The sequence below is a fragment of the Solenopsis invicta genome, chromosome 2, assembly GCF_016802725.1.
Source record: "Solenopsis invicta isolate M01_SB chromosome 2, UNIL_Sinv_3.0, whole genome shotgun sequence".
In the NCBI taxonomy this organism is placed as follows: Eukaryota; Metazoa; Arthropoda; class Insecta; order Hymenoptera; family Formicidae; genus Solenopsis; species Solenopsis invicta.
This window is the reverse complement of record NC_052665.1, coordinates 4887114-4908455: the sequence shown is the minus strand read 5'-3', so window position 1 is coordinate 4908455 and position 21342 is coordinate 4887114. Positions and strand designations below refer to the sequence as shown.

The 21342-nt window shown below is 45.1% G+C and overlaps 1 protein-coding gene across 20 annotated transcripts in view; it reads left to right on the top strand.

Annotated features, from left to right (window-relative positions):
• The window catches only part of LOC105199142, a 168539-nt gene that overhangs the window by 140185 nt on the left and 7012 nt on the right, over nt 1-21342 (top strand). For 18 of the 20 annotated variants that reach the window (XR_005574203.1, XM_039446226.1, XM_039446227.1 and 15 more), the window contains 10 exons: nt 3977-4256; nt 6759-6916; nt 9889-10037; nt 16546-16746; nt 17682-17774; nt 18144-18386; nt 19676-19756; nt 20194-20343; nt 20849-20869; nt 21015-21282. Coding sequence is in view for 19 of the 20 variants with exons in the window: in XM_039446226.1 (XP_039302160.1) it covers nt 3977-4256; nt 6759-6916; nt 9889-10037; nt 16546-16746; nt 17682-17774; nt 18144-18386; nt 19676-19756; nt 20194-20343; nt 20849-20869; nt 21015-21282 (1644 nt within the window). In the remaining variant the exon portion in view is untranslated. The remainder of the gene's footprint in view (nt 1-3976; nt 4257-6758; nt 6917-9888; nt 10038-16545; nt 16747-17681; nt 17775-18143; nt 18387-19675; nt 19757-20193; nt 20344-20848; nt 20870-21014; nt 21283-21342) is intronic. The other 2 variants (XM_039446218.1, XM_039446214.1) reach the window with 2 other exon arrangements.

Here is a 21342-nt window from a genome sequence, read left to right as displayed (position 1 = left end):
ACAACGAAATTAGGTAACGCGGCCCCCTCGATCTGTTACATGGTCTAACGTTTCCAGGGCGACTTTCGCAACGGGTCGACGGACACATACGTTTCAATTATTACATACGCCGATTCTATGCCCCGTGCATTTAATCACGCGAGAGAGAGAGAGAGAGAGAGAGAGAGAGAGAGAGAGAGGTGAAATATTAATGCAGTACAATCGATCGTTCGACAATCTATTAAATTATTTCTCTCATTTTCACGATTATCTGCGTATTTTCGACGTCCTGTGTGCATGGAATATTCCGGATGACTATCGTAACTTGCACTGCATTGAGAACGGCGATACAATTCAGCCTGAATGCGTATCATTGGATCAATGCATGGCAATTATATTATAGGATAAAAGCGGAGATGAACGACTGTTGTTGAATGTAAGAAACAAGCTAAAACGACGCTTTCCCGGCGTCGCTATCTAAATGTAAAACACTTTCATACGTTTTTCGAGCTTACGAATAGAATTAAAACCATCGAGACAGAATTAAAAACGCGTGCTGTTTTTCTCCACTTTGCTCGAACAAGATACCTTTCCAAGCAGAATTTTGCCTAAAATAGTAACATTAATTAGAGAAAGTGTAACTGGCTTTAAATAGCTATGTATATTAAAGTAATATTTTGAATTGTGAGTTCTCAGCAGACGTAAATTATTTTTGTGTTTACTTCCCGCGTATAAATAAACAATTTGATCGATAATAAATCGAGATTTAAGAGGTCTTGGACGTATACATAGGATATAGTATATCTTTTGTACATATAAAATGTTCCCGCAGAGGAGGAGATATGAAGTATTCGTAGTGGATATCGCCATAATTTTCAACCGCAAACTCGCCGATTTATTTACGATCTCCTCCATCTCGCGGCGAGAATTTATTGGTTGAAACGAAATAAATTTACCGCGACGCGACGCGACGCGTCCTTTGACACACGGTGTGGGACTGATCGTTCGAATCGCTGACAATGCCGGCTATCTATCCATCTATCCGCGCCGCATTCCGCTCGCGAAGGCCAAGAAACGGAAAATGCGATTACGATTGCGCAAAGGAAACGCAATCTCGCTTATAGGAAGTCGATCTCGATTTAATTCAATCCGGGCGACACACGCGGGCGCTTCGCGGCGGCTGGCCATCGATATACGAACGTCCGTCCGTCATCCCGGCTTCGCCGCATAACGATGAATCCGCGCAAATCGCCAGCATCCCGGATGCGTCGTCACGCATTCCGCCAAGTACGCAGTCACACCGCCGATTGTCCACGCTCGGTCGATGTAATCGCGCACGTAGTTCGCACGTTCGCGCTTTTTTCCGCTACAACAATCCCGCGCGGCAACTTCCCGATCTCCGCGCGGCCTATAAAGGTGAAAAATGTTGCACGGTACGCGTGGACATCGCTTTAGAAATACAACCCTTTGAGTAATGTTTGCGTCAACTCGCGTATGACGAAAAAAAAAAATCGATCTAACGTATATTCAGCCGTGCAATTTTCGCGGGCGGAAAATGCGAGGGGAAACGTTTGTTGATCCAGAGCAAAATGCAACAGAATTGAATTGCAATGAGATAAACTGGGAACGGAAAAATAAACTCGCGATCTTTGTACAGCACAACAGAAATTGTAACGAAACGGTCCTTCGCCGCGGTATAGTTTCCAAAGTTACGCGCCGTTTTTCGTTCGTTTTCCCCCCGATTATCCCATCTATATATTCGTATACGCGCGAATGAAGCGGAGTCTTCTAAAATCTTTTATCACTCTCGGCGCAAAGTTATTCCCGCCGGTGAAGTTGCCACATCTCGCGATACTCTATGCATAATAAGACCCTCATTTTAGCTTTATTGCTCATGAATTTCTCAATTGCGTAGTCCGCGCGCGCGGACACTCCACAGGTAAAGACGGAACCGACTTCATAAGCGTCTCGCTGCGTTGTAACATTCATTTATGACGTAGAGAGCATAAATAAAAGGAGGCCGTTTGTAGTTTCGACGAAAAGCTAGGCTGGGCAGAGGCTCTTCTTATATGCAACGCGCAGGTGCTTAAGGACGCGATATTGTAATCTCGCATTCCCGCGAGCGAGTTTACGAGAGTCGCTCCGACAAACGGAGGAACCTCGGTTACATCAATCTGCAAATATGGCCGGATCGTGACTGGAGAACGGAATTTCAAATCGCGCGCGATGTCTTTATCGCATATGCGGGAGAGCCTCGCGCGCGCTATCGGTTCGTACGCTTCGCAGATTGAATACCGCGCTATTATGCGCAAAGTGCAAGAGGAGTTTCCTGCTGCGCCCATATGGCATCGCGCCGGGTCGTTTGCATTCCCCGCGTCAGTCTGAGCGTGAACGCCGGGCTTAAAGCGTGAACGATCGCCGCGCGACAGATATTCCGCCGATTCGAACGTCGGGGCAGATGCCAAACGTATACGCGTGTGTAGGGAGCGCGGCCGGTGCGGATTCGCGCGATTTGTGCTCCCCTCGCGCGCGCGTCCATTGTCCCTTCAATAGCCTCGGTCGGTCTCTCCAACAGAATCCGCGATGATTCGCCAATGGATTCCCGACGCATTCCGCATCGATCGGATTCCGGGAAATCGACTACCGATTTTCCCATGGGGCGACGACGGACGACCGGCTCCCTCTCCGCCTCCTGCTCCTCCTCTTCCTCCTCTTTCCCGTCGCGGAAAACCTGTTCGCACCGACTCGTTTGCTCGGTCGAGTTACGAGAGCGCGGGAGATGCAAAAAAATAGGAAACACGCGACGCGCGCGATTGCGCTTGACGCGGACAGCGGTCTCCTAGCGCAATCCGAGGTCTTACGTAACCGAGCGTGCACTGGCCTGGTTCCGGAGGTTGACTTAATTGCGCCCGATCTAAATTGCCCTTTCCTCTCCCGTCGTCCGTCTCGTCAGTCCGTTCTCAAATCTACCGCCCGCCCCTCGTCACGCGCTTCCGTTCTGCGACTGCCAATTCCAACCCATATCATTCCCATGTTCACTGCACGCATCCGGCATAGCGAGGAACCGCTCAGCGTGAGATTCGATTGTCGAAGTTCGGGCCTACGCCAGGATCTCTCTTGCTCTTCGCGGTATATTTCGCTTGTTACTTTCGCGCGGATTTTCTTCGCTCCGAAGCGAGGAAATATATGTAATTTTACAGGCTTTAAAGAAAATAGGCGGGTCTCGCCTTTAACCCTAGAATCATTTAACGTGTACACTTTCGTATACGCGGACGAATATTTTTATTAATGCACCTGTTATTACGAACGTTATTTAATAATTTATTACATTTAACGATAAACATCAAATATTTATTATATTTAATAGTATTATCGTGCCCATTACGTTCCACTTCTCTAACAAAATGTTGCAATGCTCGTTATTCTACATGTAATCTAAACTACTTATATTTTCTACACGTATTATAATTTCCTACTACGGTACAAAATTACGCTTACTGAAACGTGGCAATCCGATACTCGGTCCAATACTAATTACACACGGCGTAAATCCCATTCAATGCGATTCGCGTTCGTACAATACAATCGATTGTAAAATCTTAAGAAATCGTACACGTTACTCCGTACATTTTTCATCTGTGACTGGTAACGGCTGAGTGGTCGTCGTTCGCCGGGAGCGAGGCGATCCACACGATAGAGTATTACTCAATCCAATATCCATACTAGTTTCTCACATATTTCTCCCATCTTTCTCATTCAAACGAGACAGACGTTTCCTGAGGAGAGGCCCCGTACCGATGCCTCGCTATCCGAGGATGCTCGTGAGATTTCACCGTGTACACGCAAGGGGCTCAATTAGCGTATATGTCTCGTATGAAATCTTGCCAACTCGCGTACTAATAATGAGAAGGTTGCTTCAAAACACATATATACAATATATATATACGCAATCATACTCTACAATTTTCACGAGCGTGCATGTACTTTTTTCTCGCAGCGTCCGGCTCGGGCTCGGTGATAGGCAGAGACCCGCTTCCACCCAGGGCCGTCAGCACGTCGCATCTGCCTCAGAGAACGCTGACTCAAGCGCCGACGGCGGTGTCTACTCTTCCGCTACCGAGAAACAGTACCGGCGGCGGCAGTCACCGGCAGCAACCGTCGCTTCCGCTCCACCACTCGACCCCGCAGCATCAGCCTATGAGGCAGCTGGAGAGCGAGCCCACCGCCCAGCTGCTGAGAGCCGCCAGCAACGGCGACATCGGCAAGTGCCCTGGCATGTAAGTAGACGGCAAAGCCGTCCCAGGTATTTGTATAACGAAGTTTCGGCGCACTGTAATTAAACCGCCGTTGCACCCCTATCGCGCCCCGTAATAGGGAAACTTATTAGCGAACGCGCACTCGCGCAACCGCAACCCTGCCATCTAATTCCGGTTCGTGAGCTGCTCTCGGTAACTGTTTAGTTACTTTGAGGTGGTGACTAGTAGAAACGCCGCGAGCAGCCAAATGTCTGTGCGCCCTTGTGCAGCGTGCAGTTCGCGTCTGGAAAGATCTCGCCCATTCAACTCGAGACGAGTATCAGAGCGCACAATTAAAGCGCGTTAAGGCGATGCTAAAGTCGTTAGTTTTACTGATGAACTCTGGTTACATAAGTACGATTTGCGTACAATTTACGAAACATCAACAGACCTCTACATACTATTGCATCGACATCTCACGTACACATATAATACGCAATTTATCAAACATTATATTTTCTTAAATTAGGTTTCCCAATTTAATTCTAACGATACAACACTATTCATTTATTCTACACCTGACTGTGCCTTTATTTCGCACAAATAATCTGCAAAACGTTTCCACGAAGTAAACGCGTCTGAATTGATGGTTTTGGTCGCCATATTAAAGTAAAAGTCAATAAAAAAATCTATAGATTTAAAAGTTCTTTCTGTTTTGGCAAGGAATGGATCATACGCCATTGGCATGTGTATTTTAATGCTGTAAAAGGAATGACATTTCTGTGAAACCAATACGAAGTGTAACTCTTGTGACGACTCCCAGCATCGCCTTAAAGACACAGCCCAAAGATTCGAGTTTTTTTTTTTATGGCAAACCGTGTCAAAACCGTTCGACTGATACGTCGAAGCAGGGAGGGGGGGGGAGAAGCATAAGTTAATCGCCATAAAAGGCAGCAGCGCGCATTTCCATCCAAATACAGCGCGATTAGCTCGATCACCCGATTTAGTCCGTAAATAACTGGTTTATGTACGTAACTCCTTGCGCGCGCGCATTAGGTTCGTACATTTAAGTACGCTGTTTAATTACTTGCCGTTTGCTTGCGCAAACAACAACGCATTGTTAGTTTGACGCGAAATGTACAACCGATCAAATTTCCTGCGTGTTCTTGACAACTCGTAACGCGAGGATTGCGTGGTGACGCAATTACAGTAATTAACTTGCCTCCTCGCATAACGAAATTACGTAATTACGCGCTTTCAAGACTTGTCAAAAGATTTTTTTCATTCCTTTCATTCAGCTGCGAAAATCTTTTTTGTTTTTTTTTTTAGAAGAAACGTAAAACTTTTTTTTTTACCGATTTTAAGAGCGCGCGATATAATTTCGTCGTTAAATTTTCATCACGTGAAGAGGCTAGCTAGACAGACGTCACTAATTAGACCGAAGGGCGTCGCGATGACATAATCGACGTGAGAGCCACTCTCAAGCTCACCGAGCTCTATTTATTACCGGGCGTGAACTAAACCGCGTCACCTTGGTAATGCAATTTTCTCGTATATATTCGCGTCGCGGTTTACCTTCACGGCGAATCTAATTTCTGCTGTATCGCGTAGCCGCGTTTATTTGTCTCGGACATCGATTTTCCCATGATTAATCGAGAAGGCTCCTCTCACTATAAATTGTGCGTGAGAAGATAACGCGCGTATCACGATGTGAAATGAGAAACGTCGATTTGATAATTGCCTGTCGTCTCTATTTGATACCTGCACAAACTTATACAATGGCAAAAACGAATTTCTTGTCTCAAGTGAATATATTTTCTCGAATTATAATTTATTAATTTAAAGAAACAATTATCTGTAACAATATTTTTTTGTTTCAATGAAATATCTTGATAAAAAAAAAATTATTGTTTCAAGCAATTATTTTATTTTAATTAATAAATTATAATTCGAGAAAATGTATGTTTTTGCTGTGCAGCGTTATGGATTGAAACGAAAGTTTTCCAAACATACGTGGATCGCAACCATTTTTTTTTTAAATAGCAAACGCATTCGCGATTTATCTAGTTTTAGAATATATGAAAAAGCAGGAAGAGAGGAATAAATTTAATATTTATTTATATATTTTGAATATTTATTTATACCACTTTGCTCTCTTCGTACTTTTTACTTTTTTTTTATAGAATATAATTTTACATTTCTGTATTTTACATTTTTATCTCTGTGAATGACAACTTTAACATTGAACATCGATCCGAATTATTTTCAAGCACAAAAAGTATTTGATAACTGCAGTTTATTTCAGAACTTTTTACTTTAATTCCTGCCATCATCGAAAAATGTTTCACGACCCGTGCTTCTTTGGGAATCCCTGGTCAAAGAGATAATTTTTGGGAACCACTGTCCCAGAGAATCATATTTCCTCCTCGAAGCGACTTAACTTTCTTTTTCTCATAGGTTCTTTCCGCATTAGGTCATTTTACGGCGTCATTTCAAGCGTGGCCTTCTACGAATCGGTCCACTGACCTGCTCGTCAAATTTCAGGGTTAGCGGTAACGATATGAGGGACCTGAGGTTAGCGTCGCCGGGCGGTCATTCCACTCAGCGATTGATCAGCCCAATCGGACACCTGCGGGTCGCCTCGCTGAATGACCATCGCGTCTCCAGTCCCAGCGATAGCGAGATACGCGTGCACAGTCCAAGTAAGTTTTCCTTTGTGCTTACAATTTATCGACCCGCCCGATACTCTCCACGGTCTGCGAACTAGAACTTTTCGATGAGCCGCCCGCCGACCCGTGCCGACCGGGCGATTAATCGTCGACAGCTACTCCGAAGAATCCGGCTTTATGAAAGAACTTGAACTTTTGCCTCGAACTCGAAGTTGGTTAAGGCGCAATTAATATATTGTTGGTCGTAATACGAGAATCGCGACTGCAAGTTTTGGCGATTGGGGAAAAAGAATTACGACGTATTGTCGACCGGATTGTCGTAATAACGTCTCTGAGCGAGTTAGAGCCACTGTATCGACTTTCCTCCTTCCCGTACAAAGCGGCACGAGGATACAAACGCTAATTAATAACAACGCTGACAAAGACAATGCCAAAGGCATACACCGTCCACTTTGTTCATAAAATAATCCTTCAACGTACACATTGCGCTATGCGAAATTAATTGTTGGCTAAGCGCGCCAATTAATCAGATTTTTTTTTTCAAAGTATTCTCGCGACAAATTTCTATTCAAACTATGCATATAATTATCTTGATGCTTCTGATGTGCAAATTTGCCGCGCGCTACGGAGGAAACCTTACGATCGTTGTAAAAGTCTTTCCGCGCAGCTGTTCGAAAAAAATAATATTTCTATGCGACGCCAAACGAGCGCTTGAAATATAACAAGATATAAAAATGATTTGCATTTACTTCATCATTAGACAACATAATGCATTCACATCGCATTGTATATTCATAACGTATCGCCACGCGGCGAATCTCTGCCGCCTCTAATATTCAAAGCTGGCCCCCCAACCTGGCTCGTCTGGAACATTTGGCCCGTGCGAAGTTACGAGTGATGAACAGAGCCCCGCTTGGCGGATGAGCGATTAATACCCGCGAGATTAAGCGGCGATTTAACGTCTGCTCTGAATCGCGAGATTGCCGAACCGTCTGAAAAGCACATAAATTCAGGTCGAGAATTTCAGCGCGGGCGCCCGGGGTTAATTATCCGTGGCGCGGCGGTGTCCCGGTAAGGTTTGTGTGCAGCCCGTCTAATGCACAACGCGGAATAATGGAAATCTCACCCGCGCACATCCCGCGTACGCACCGTCTGACTATACGCACGGGTACGCATGATCGATATCAGGCCTCGGATAATTCAGCCACGAGGTACACACGAGGATTGAGGTTGCGTAACATCATCGCGCGTACGTGAACGTTGCACGGTGCGGCTTTTAATGGAAAGCACATCGTCCGGCATCCGTTTTTGTTCCTTTTAAATTGAATTGCTAATTTCGAAGAGGTATCATGTTTTTAAATCCAGATTTTACAGAAAATGAAAAAAAAAACCGGTTTTTTTTTCCTAGTTATTTGAATCAGCGTCATCAAAATTTAAATGAGCACTTTATTGCTGATTTATTTATAATTGCTGGTAATTATTTTTTTTTATTTATCCTTTTAGCTAAATTGAATTTGAATGTTTGAAAATGACTTTTTTTAGAAATTGACAATTAAAAGAAAACGACCATATAAGCGCTGCAATATTCCTAAAAAATTATACGAATATTATCAAACATTAAAATAATATTAAAATAATATTCCGAGAATATTATATTTTTTAAAGTTACAGGAATATTGTATTAAAGTTATATGTACGCCTTATATAATATTCATGGTATATTATTATTTCAATATTCATGGAATATCATGAAAATGTTCTATTATAAATATTATTTTTCTTCAAAAATTAACGTGAGTTGTGCATAAAATATTCATGAACTTTATAATTATTATTATAATATTCCCGATAATTGAAAATATTGAGGTAAACAATATTACTTATTTCTCATAATATTCATATAATATCAGCAGTAGACACTTTTTATTAATGTTAAATAATATTTTGGGAATATTATTTAATATTACATAATTTTGTAGCGCTTACAGGGAACGAACATTTTGAGGGTTTAAATTATCGGCGCGACTTCAGGCCAATTCCCTTTCTTTTCCTCGATCGCGATATGTTTGGAGAATCGAATTTGAGCGATTGTGATTCTGAGAAAATTGAAAGAACGTTGCAGTTTTATTGAAGGCACGAACGCGGATATCTCCTCGCAAATATCGTCTTCAAAAAGAATGGAGGAAACAGCGCAATCTAAATACCACGGTCCACCAAGAATTTTCTACGCAGTCCGATTGTATCTGTATAGGTACAATAGCTGCGCAATTTTCTGCGTTAGACGGAAGTCCGTGCTTCTCCATTTTACGACGCGTCTAACGGTCGCAGCTGCAGAACATTTCTGTAGGCATTTGAATATCCTATACAGGACGTCCCAGATCCATTATCGTTCAGTCCAGCCACAGATAGTGGAGCTTGAATAAATATGCTAATGTCTCGGTTCCGATACATCTTTCGAAGATATTACAAAAGAAAAAAAAAAAGAAGCGAACGAAGCTGAATTTATGAACGAGCAAAAAAATTAATGTAGAATTTAATCGCCGAACGGTGATATCAAAAAATCATTAACTTATCTCATTAAATTTCCCGGTAAGAAAAAGTTCTTCGGAGAGAAAGTCTGCAGCGGAATGGATCCGAAATGGCTGAAAAACGATAATGCCCGCGACACTCCGTACAACGGATGTAATATCATAACGAGAGGAAGTAGTTTCCGGCGCTGTGAGGCGCAAATACAAACGACTGCCATTCGCGTGATTAAGGAGAAAGTCAATCTACTCGCTCGTCATTACAATTCTTTTTTTTTTCGCTGTCCCGGTCTAAGCAAAGCGGAAGAGGGGAGGGGTGGGATGGGAGCAAAGAAAAAATCTTCGAGAATATCAGTTCGATTCCGATAGCTTCCGGCCTCGTATATCCTTTCGCTCGTTACGACACGCTCTCAGAAATGCTCGCGACTTCCTCCTAAAGCGGCTTTCTCCCGCGTAACTTGTCTTTCTTTCTGCTCGCAGGTGAGAGAAAAATGATGAGCCCGATCAACGGCAGGGAGGTCGACCGCGGCGGGGGCACGATGACAGCGGGTCAGAGACAAGGCCAGCAGCAGCAGCAACAGCAGCAACGACCACGCGCCGCCGATTGCAGCGAGCTTCTGTATAAAAGGGTGAGCAAACGCGAGAGTCGCCTTAACGTCACGGCGCGAAAGAGCGCCCCGTCGATCCCGATTGGCATGGCAGAGCATGATAAATGGAGAGAGGAAATTCGCGCGTCCATTCGCGGCGATCGATCGTGCAACGGTCGCGCGCGTGAATTAACCACGCCGTCGTCGCGGTGGTCGGTCACCGCAAACGGGAAATTTATGGCCGGGGAGAGAGGAGAGAGGGGACGATTTGCAAACGAGCGCGCTTCGTAAAAGTGTCACCTGTATCGCAATCGCACGGTGAAGTTCCTCCTCGCCGATCGCCTGACGTTCAACGTCCGACGTCCGGCGATTCGGTTCGATTCGGTTCGGTTCGGTTCCGCGGTAAAATCCAACATTCTCGCAAATTGCCTGTGGTTTTATTTACGAGCGTACGGCTTACTCTTTCGCTTAATCTTCCGACTCGTAAAAAAAAAGGGAAATTGCGTGTTACGCGTTGCACGGTAGCGTGTTTACGCGACGCGAGTTTATTGTCCGTGTATAAAAAGGGCGTGCCTTTGAAAAATCCTCGATTTACAATACGGCGGATCAAATTGTCGCGCGTTCGGGATCGGATTACCAGAAACGAAGTGGCGAAGTTCTCACGCGGATGTTGCACGATCGACGCTCTATCGTTCTATCGTTCTATCGTTTTGCTGCTTTTATCTATAACTGTCTCTTTGTCTTGCAAACACGTACACACACACACACACTGTCCGTTTTATTGACGCGGCATAGCCTGCATATCATCATCGCAGCATGTAAATTCCATTAGCTCAATTAATTAAAATGTTGCCCAGAGTGAGAAAGAGAAAGAGAGAGACTAGCACCTTCGCACATTCGCACATACGCGGTTCGCATCACGATGTTAACGGGTTTGATAACGTTTGCGCTGCGACAAATCGCACGCAATAAAACGAACCATTTTCATCGACACTTTCGACTTTTCAAAGTAAAAAACAATTGTGATGAAGCTCCGATCGCCGGTGAATTTCTCATAATTTATGGACGAAATCATATTGATTTTTATCGCGAAAATGAAGCGAGTCGTCATTGCCGTTTTGTCATCACACGCACACTGAGAGAAAAGTGTTTGGTATTTGTGACTGTAATTGCATGGTAAAATAATTATGATTACGAGCTCTATGTCTTTTTGTTTCTTTTTTTTGTTAGTTATTACTGCTGTAACATTAGCAGTAATAACTTTGTGTTTTTTACGCGGAAAGAACAATTTTGCTGAATTAGATTTAGAAAATAATTGCACTGAACTATATTAAAAAATTTATGTCGGACGTTTACGCTAATTGTTAGAATGTCAAAACTTTTTGCAGTAATTATCATCATGCTTGAACGTTTCACGTAATAATTTTGATAGTTCAATATAAAATTATTTTCTGATTTGTATCTAACTAAATTTGTACATACTACAGTAAAATTGTTCTTTCTGTGTAGTTTTATCAACTGTGAAAAAATCTTGAATTACGATAATGTCAAATATTAATCTAGTAAAATATTAAGAGATGTGGATGGTAAAAGTAAAATGTTATCAATTGTTTTTATGTTATCAACTATTTTTGAAACATTCGCTCGCTATGATAAGCGAATAATAAATTAACAGCTGAAATTTGCATGGTTGAAACTGTAAATATGTAATTGGCACCGAAAGTGACTACGAATTGTAGTTAAATTATGGTAATTGCACCAAATTATGGTAATTACATTTTTTTTCTCTCAGTGCAGTAGATCACGATTCTACGATAAAAAAAAAATGAATGGATAAAAGCCACACGTATTCCGCTGCGAGGACCGAGCAAAATTTCCAGCGAAGAACTTTATCGTTTAGGCTCGCGGTGAAACAGCGGAAGAATCTAATGGAGCCGTACGATTGTGCTCTCGATTCCTCAAGTCCCTCCCCTCGGTACAGCGCGTAAGCGTGGCGTCGTAAAATTCTAAGCGCGGCTGGTGGAGTTTACAAGTTTGCGCTACAAACAATCCTGCTAGACGGCATTCTTCGGCGGCGCGATTTCGCTGCCTCTCTCGCAACAGCGGATCACTGCGAGCGGCCTCAACTGGGAGCCGCGACGGATTTTTCGTCTCGCGAATTCGGACGGTGGAGAGGGGGGGGCACATCGTTTTCTTAACGCGAGCTTATCGCGAGCGCGCGGTACACGGGGAGGCAAGAAAGTAACGACCCGAGTGTCGTCGTCCTGGCGCCATTACATACAATGGAGGTCTGGTGAAGGGCGGCGAGAGGGCTAGAGGAGAACGGGAGAAAGGGAAGAGGAGAGTGGAAGCGGAGGGAAAGAGGGAGAGAAAGGAGAGGCGAAAAGAGCGACGGAGACGGCGGAGAAAAAGAGAACCGAGAAACATGGGGTCCAGGGTCGATCCTGCATACGGTCAGCACCGGTCAGCAAGGGCACCGTGCCAAGGAACTGCAGACGGGTCTTAAGCTTCGTGCACAATGGATCCCGCCGCCTGCGCATGACGGCATTCATCCTTTCACAGAAATTCGTCGTGCTCCTTACGGCGGATCGTACGACGAATAGCTCTGACATAATATGTTATTACGGCAATGCAGAATTTGTGAGAAACCGCCGCGGCCGCCGTCGTCCGTAAATGCGCGATGGCACCGCCTAGAAATGTGGGCGTAGCTCTCTCGCGGAGGCTGTGAGCGAGATAAAGGCCGTTTCAAATTCTCATTCTTCAATTCTCATCTCTCTCTTTGCAAGAGAGTATCCAATTCCTTCACTTTTAACGGCAGCTCGTTGTCAGATTGTAACGATAATCATTCTCGTCTCGAGTTTTAACTCGCCGAGTCGACCGCTGTGCTCCGGCGATCGTATTACGAAAACACGAAGTCGCGAAAGACGTCACATCGCGTCTTCCCCTTCGCCGATCGAATCACCGCGATAACGTTAAACCGCGCGATCGAATCATCTTCCCGTGTAAGCCGACACCTCTGGAGAACAGTCGTCAACCGCGGAATGATGTCCCCGCAAAACGTGGAGACGCGAGACCCGTCGTCTTTTATCGCGCGTGGACGATCGTCTCGTTCGGTATGATCCGCGTCATCGTTTTAATGCCCGATATAGAAGGAGTCGTTGGCGGGTCGAGACAGAAGCGAGAGGAAGACGAAGCACAGCGGCTCCGAACTTTTGTCGGCGAGCATACCCGCGTGTGGTCGAGGGACGACCGCCGGGGCCCTTCGGGGGCAAAAGGTACAAAACGCCGGGCACCGGGCGAACCAGGCACAAGGCGGCGGATGCACACTATGCAGCCGGCCGGTCGGTCGGTCGGCGAACAAGCTAGCCGATCCGACCGGGCATGACGCCGCCAGTCCGCCCGCCGCGCCGAAGCGTCGCTCGGCGTGCGCCATATCGCGTCCCTTCGTCGCCCTGACGCGAGACTCGCGAGTTTTTCCCGCTGGAAATCTCTTCATTTTTCTGTCAGCTGAAACGCATCCCGCTCGCCCGCTCGACTGACCCGCGAGAGAAAGAAAGAGAGAAAGAGAGAGAGAGAAACATACGCGGCGGCAGCTACCTCAGACAGGTAACGTTAAGTGGAGGAGACTCGAGACGCCTCAGCTTTCTATCTCTGGATTCCGAGCGAGCGGCTCTGCTCCTCCGAAGCTGCATTCGTTTAAACATTTGAAATTAGGAGGGATGGAGAGAGTAGAGCATCCGGAGGTTCAACCTTTCGAGGACACGTTTAGTGGATTAACGCGGGGACACGGATATCTCTCCGTTAAACTTGAGGACGTACGCGTAACGCTTTGTTTGCTCGTACGCGCTTTCGAGGAGGAAGTGAAAGATGGTGGATGCTTTCACGTCGACGTTATTGAATGAAGAAATACCTTTCATCACCCGTAAACACGCGTACATACTTCTGATAACGCGGAGGAAAATCGACCACCGCCGTACCGAGTCGCGATAGAACGCGGTAGAACAAAATTGAAAGCCCTCCGGGCCTCTCTCAATGACAAAAATTACTCTCCGGCGGCAGCGAGGAATTGTCCTTGGCGATGCGATGAGCAAGCGTATAAGCGTGTCTGCCTTTCCTTTTCGCGACGCGACGCGACGCGCGCCTCATCGTGCCTCATACGCGATGCTTATTCGTATACGCGCGTTGACGTACGCCACAACTTGGCGTGGCGAACAATTCCAGGATTCGCCGTGCGACCATTCCTCGCGAGGGAATGCCCCCGATCTCGCTTCGGTATACCCCGCGAATACAAATTGCGCGGAAATGGACGCACGGAGGATTCCGCTCCGGCGGGATGCGAGGAGCGTACCTTCGAGGAGCGTACCTTTCGGGACCTGTCTGTTAAAATAAGGAAGGCGTATTTTCGTTTGCACGAGCAAGACCAACGATCCAATGGTGATTGCCTCGAATTTCATTCGTGCGCCGCCGCCGCCGCCGTTTGCCGGACGCGGAATCCTCTCCGCCTCAACGCTACGTGCATCGAACCTCGGCGTGACCTGTATCTGTTTGCGCTCGTCCGTGTCGATATGTCTATGAGAATTTGTACGCCGCACCGCCTCTGCGGCGGCGGCACTCGTCTCCGGGCGAAGAGCGAGCCTCTCGTATTAGAAAATTGGAAAGTAATAGAAAACTATGGCGCGCCCTCCTCGCGCTTTTCCACGACCTTTAGAAATTCTTGCGATGGCCCAGCACGAGACAAGTGCACGAGAAGTACGGTCGTTCACGAGACCCGAACGTAGCCTCCCGAATTAATTAGTTCTAAAAATCGCGAGATATAAAAGAGTGAGCGAATAATATCGTTTTGAATAATATCGTTTCGCGCGGATTCTTCCTACGCTTCTTTCGTACCGAGCGACACGAAATATTTAAGAGCCAAAGGGAAATTTGATGCGAAATAAATCCTGGATTCCCATTTCACCGATGAAGTAATATCGATGCACGAACGTTGTTTGACGCGAATGTGGGACAAATACTCAGCTGAACGAGCAGCGCAGTTACTCGTAAATTGATAGCATTGTCACTTATTATTATTTATTTACCAATGCCTCGTGCAGCGCAAATATTAAACAAATTACTGCTCGATAACTGTTGTTATTTCAGCAATTGTTTGCACCGCGTTCCACTTTACATTGCGCTACCTTCCGTCGTATTACACGAGATCGGGCGTGTCCGCCTCTCTCGCTTCGCCTCTCAAGCTTACCGCAAATCCAACCGTAAAAGCCACTAAAACGTAGCGGTTTTGGAACACGACGGCGACGAATGCAAAATGGCAGACGGGGAGATCGGGGTCTAAGCGGTAATCCCGCTCCGTTCTATACGCTCTCGTCGAGAAATTCCAGCAGTTAAAAAGTTTGTGCGCAATCTCGCGGGCACAGCTAATGTAAAACCGCCGGCTGAAATTTCGATACGGCTAAACGACCAGCCTAATTCGGGCCAATGCGGCTCGCCGCATTCTCTAATTCCCGCATTCGCGTGGAATCCGTGTTTCTGGCTAGTTTCTATCAGCTATGACCCGCGAAACTAAATGGTTGCGTATCTGCATTTGCATATACGTTATATTACATTTTATTACGTTGTCGCGCTAATTCATTGTTACCCTGATAGAACGTAAAGTTCGTAAGAACATAATGACTATTTGTCATCTCTAAGTCTACCGTTACTCTTATGACGTCATTACTCTGGTGAACATTTTTTTCACAATTCTTCACAATTTCTGTATAATTTTATAACTTTCTCAGATTTTTTTCATATACGTAATTACGAAATATCCTAAAATTTTTTTGTTCTACAATTTCTGATGAAATATTGTATAATAAAATCTAAAAAAAAGAAGTATTTTTTATAGGATAAAAAATCTTAGAATATTTCAGCATTTACGTGTATGAAAGTTTTTAAGAGAAGACGTAGACTTTCTGAAAATTTTCAAGTATTTCTGAAAAGTGTTTCAATTCGTATAAAAATTGAGAAAAATTTTCACCGGTGCGACGTCATCGAGTGACAAATGAGCGACTTTTGATTACGACTTGCGTGTTCTATAACACATGGACAGGCAAGGAAAATCAATCTAAGAGAAAAAAAAAGTACACCAATAGTAAAACAAAGGTTTCATATTGCATATTCTGAAAGATCTCACTGACTCGATAATTCAGGACAATGGCTATAATATTTTGCCGCTGCGATGTTGGCGCAGCTGCGAAATGGTTGATGGTAATTTAACTCGCGCTGTCGATGATAATGTTTTCTCCTCTCCCATGCCAATCAAATTCATCGTGTGCCCGATGCGTTCCGCGTATAATTGCGAGATTAATCCGGCGCTTTTATATAGCTTTCTCCAATAAAAAAAAATTAATAATAGCCTCGTCCTCTCGTTTCTCCGTCGGGCGAAATCTCACGCGTTCCCCTGGAGCAATCCCCGCGGCCCCGTAACACGTAACTATTCCGTGTGTCACAGCTCGATTACCCTTGCGTTTGTTTGCGTGTGTGGCTAACGGACGATTGCATGCCTCGACAGAGTAACGTCGGCTCCCTGAGAGCGGATGCCGGAGGCAGGCTGGTGACGCAGGCTGGCGCATCCGGGCTGGTGCGCGTCTCCGCCGGCGAGCTCCTCGGCAGGACCCACGAGGAACTGGTGCTGCTGTTGATCCAGCTGCGAAGGCAGAACGCGACGGTCCTCAAGGCGATGGAGACGTGCCACATGGAGATCGAGGCGCAGGTCCGAAGAAAGAGAGAGAGAGAGAGAGAAGAAAGAGCTAGCTTTGCACGCGATCTCACAAAATTTTCACAGTAATTAGATGATCCACGGACGATGACGGTGACGGTGTGGCGGTCGTGGGCCCGTTATAGGGCCGCAAACCGGAAACCCGTCTAGGCAGGACGGCGCGGGGACACGCCGTGTACACGTTCCTCGAGCACGAGGGGCGCCGCCGCTTTTAACGATCGCTTTAATGTTAGAGAGAAAGAGAGGAAGAGAGAAGGAGAGAGATAATTCGCACTGACAGACGACCGTGCAGTTTGACGAGATCTTTCAGAATGTGTTAGAGTAGATCGATGTTGTTGTAGATGCACGTAGATTGTGAATTGCACGTGACGATGATGCAGTATGAGCGATCGACGTCGTTTCTTTCTTTCATCGACGACGACGTGACGTAACGCTCGCGCGCAAATAACAGATTGAACGAATTCAATTGCGCTTTACGGACTTCACGGGACGCAAAGCGTAGTTGAATGCTAGGCAAGCGCGACACATTGGTTCTCTCGCGTCCTACGTTTAGCGCCGATTTGAGAAATTCAAAAAGATTCATCTTGAAAAAAAAAGAAAGAAAGAAAGAATCATGATCTCTTGAAAAGCATTATCAGACGATTGTGTCCGGTGCCAAATGTAGGACGCGGATGAATGTACACCTGCGATCTCGCGACGTTCGCGAGATTCGAGGAGAAAGTCAAGTCGAACTTAGGGTCGCCTTTCTACGCAAATATGTGTTCGTTGCATTATTGTCCGGCTTGCGCTGTATGTCACGGATCAACGTGTGTCGCTTATACGTGTCGCGTAAACGCGAATGCGTTGCTTGTTTCGGCACGCGCAGATTAAAGCGACCACTTCCGATACAGCACGAATAAACGTCTCGTGTATTTTGTTTGCACCCGCAGGCTAGACTGGCGGATCTCGACACGCCGAGACGGCTAGAAAATCTTCAAAAACTTGACGAACTCAAGAGGCACCTGATGGATCTCGAGAAGCAGGTGAGACATGTTTTTCGCATGAAACGCGTATCTCACGGGGATCTGCCTCGAATTACTCACGCGAAACGAAATGGGTTCGGTAATCAGCAGTTTGGAGAAAGGCTGACAGTTTAATTCTTTGAAAATTCAAGAAAGATTAATGCGAAAATAAAAAAATTATATTGAGATTATAATTTTCTCAGATTTAAAAAGAAGAGGTGGCTAAGACTGCCACGGTTGGATTTTTTCTAAATTTAATTCTTTGATTCTCGGCAATGTTCGACAACGTAGAGTTAAAATATTGATTTAATCAATACCTGCTTTCGTAAACGCCAATACTAATTCGTGTAATGCACTGGGTTTAATCACGTTTGATTTTTCCCGAACAAGTACGAGAAGAGCAAGCCTCTCGTGAACCTCGTGGACAATATGGTGAAGCTGGGTTCTCTGTACAATCGTAACACTGCCAACGGGACCAGCAGTGTCTCCGGTTCTCGCCACGACCTGATGCACGAGAACGCGAGGGATCATCGCGACCGTCTGGAATTTAACCAAAGGGTGCAGGAGCAGCGACTGTTGGCCGAGGAGCGCAGGGATTGGGACAGGCTGAGTCCCGATCACGGACAATTACAGGTGATTCATTTAATTGCCGTGTCACGAAGGAGTCTGGCGGATTTAATTTATGCGCATGTAAACAACGACTCGATTAGGACTCTTTAAGTAATTCTTACTTTTGCAGCGTTAGAAACGTCGTCTCGCAAAAAATTGCGTTAATTAAAAGTGCGTTATTTTGTAAACGGGATGACTCGATTGTTAATAAAAAGGTATTTCTCGCTTTCTCAATCTCGTTAGATATCGTGTCGCGAGGTACGTTTTATTCGTTCCCATTTCAGTGTCTCCTACATTTCCTATTATTACATTCTTTCCACGATATAATACTCCGTGCTAAGAAAGCGTGATGCGCATCGAACATGGAAGTCTTCTTGACCAACGAAAGCAATTCCTGATCTCTCGCGTGCTATAATACTGAACGACATCCGCGATAGACAGGTTGTAAAAAGGCCGATCGGAAAAAGAGTACGTGCAAAAATTAAGAATTACCCCTCGGCAGGCGCAACCACAGAAGAGTCCGAACTCAGACGACACTTACGACCTCTCGTAAATTCTGCAAAGAGCTTACTTTACCGAAGGATATACTTTCTAGACGAGTCAAGTCTCTACGGGCAGTGTCCACTTAGTATCTTACGTCTCGTTTCCTTCTTATTATCTGTCCGAGTCCTCGAGAATTTTCGATAATTGCGCGCAATTGAGAAGCGTATTTCGTTAGAGTCGATAAAATTAATCTACTTTCGCGAATTGCACTCTCGTTTCTATGCGACAAAAACAAGAAGGTGAATGAGAAGGCCAATTAAAAAAAAATATTCTTTTCTTTTAACACTCGGTAATATTTAATTTGACCAATTAATCTCGTTGATTTCAAAGAGGTTTAAATAATTGCTAATTGCGTAGGAAAATATAATAGCTACTGCAATAAATTATTATAATTGTACGTCACTAAAGATTATTATAATACGCTTGTTAATACGAAATACGATTATTATATTATTATTATTATAATCTTGTAATATAATTTTGCCGAAATAATAACCGATATTATCGAATATAATGTTGCCGAAACAAGCAGCTATAGCCTCTTCGATTAACGTGGAGAATACTTTTCACACGTTTCTCGCGAAAGAATCTCATTTACGGAGAGGAGTAGAAACCGGCGCCAAGAAAACAGAGATTCTGGAACGTTCTAGAATTAACGATGGCGGATCTCCCTTTTCCCGAGATCTGCTCCAGTTGAAACGCTAGCTTGTCCTTTGAACAGCGAAACTTGAAGGCTTCGTAGTTCACTCGATATCCTTTCTATGTCACAGGCCAAAGTGCAGCAGCTCTACAAACTCGATCGGCTTCTCCAGGAGGAATCCGGCACGCTGCATAGTCTCCAGCAGGACAAGGTTGGTATTAGCATAATAACAGTCACTCGGGATGAGATGAAATTAAACTGCTCGAAAAATTCCGAGTGTAGTTAAAAGAAGGGAAAAAAATTGAAACACAACGAACGACCTTTCGTCAAATTAACGAACGTACGAAAATTGTCCGAGTCTCTTCTAGAAGAAATGCATTCTGTATAGTATTTTTGAAGAACAGCTCTATCGAGCTTGATTGTAAATTTGAAGAGCTCCGATCGTAATCGGATCCACGCGAAGACATCTCGAGATGATATCGATTATCGCAGCTTAGAGGAAAGCCGGTGTTGTCGGTTATGTTTGCTTCGAACTGAGACGACGTTACGACAATAACCTGCGAGATGACAAGCAGTTGTCCTTAATCTCGAGATATAGAAATTTTCTACTGTATCGCATTACACGCCTGGTCGACTTAATGCTCGCAGGAAATACTCGAGAAGGCTTTGGGCGGGCTGCGACACAAACTGCAAGGTAGCAGAAGCAATTTGGCCGAAGCGGAGCGATATCGGAAGCAACAACTCCTGTTGGAGCGCGAGCTGAGTCGAGTGAGGATACTGCTCGCTCATAACTCGAAGGTAGATAATTTTGAAAATTGCATCCGTGACACAGTTCCACCATCACACGCGTTTCCGCTTCCCTTCCGCGTCCCGATCATCGACTCCCACCGGGCGCCGCGAATCCATTATTAAAAACGATGCGCGAACTGATTGGCGGAAAAACACGTAAATTGCGCGTCAATCCGGATTGCAAAATGCGAATAATTACTGCTCGTCATTCTTCGTATGCTTTTTTATCGTTGCGAAACTTACTGAATATGCAAGCGCCGCGCGCTTCATTGTTACCAATGTGTCTGCTAATAGGAAATTTTTTGATGATTTGGAGTTACTCGTTTATCAATGAATATTTGATTAAAGGTCTGCTTCATCAGTTTAGCGCGCTTTTATTAAGTTTGCCTCTTTTTTTATTACTCATTATCCTTTGGAACCTGATTCGCGAGGAGATAGTAGCACGAGAGAATTTAAATGACGAGAGTGGGTCGCATTACGTATCGCAATTAAAGTCTCGATTCACTGTTTCCAGGTAAAACCGGTATTCTTCCAGGTAAATTGCATTATTCACAACATTATAACATTCAGTTCCGTCGTTCGCCGTTTAGTTTAGCCATTTTCGTCGTGCGACGGTCGACTACTGTTCAGAGTCACGCGTTCCCACCCTGATAGTCCGCGACTCTCTCGCATGCTTTCAGAAACTTGAGGAAACGGTCGCCGAGAATGCGCGGTTGGAACAAGATTTGGTGGTGCTGAGGCAAAAGGTGCAAGCATCCAGAAGATACGCCGGTAACGTCGCGCGAGATACCTCGAGCACGACCGCACCGCTGGAAGCGGAATTACGACGAGTGCAACAACTCGTCGGCGATCTGCAGAGACAGAGGAAGGAACTGAGCATTCAAGTTCGCCAACTGACGGAGAAATCTCACAGTTTGGTGCAGCAAATTCGCCCGCAGCCACCGCACGGTGAGTCTAACGGTGTAAGGTGTCGAAAATCAATGGCAATTTCAAAGCTCTAAAGGGCCA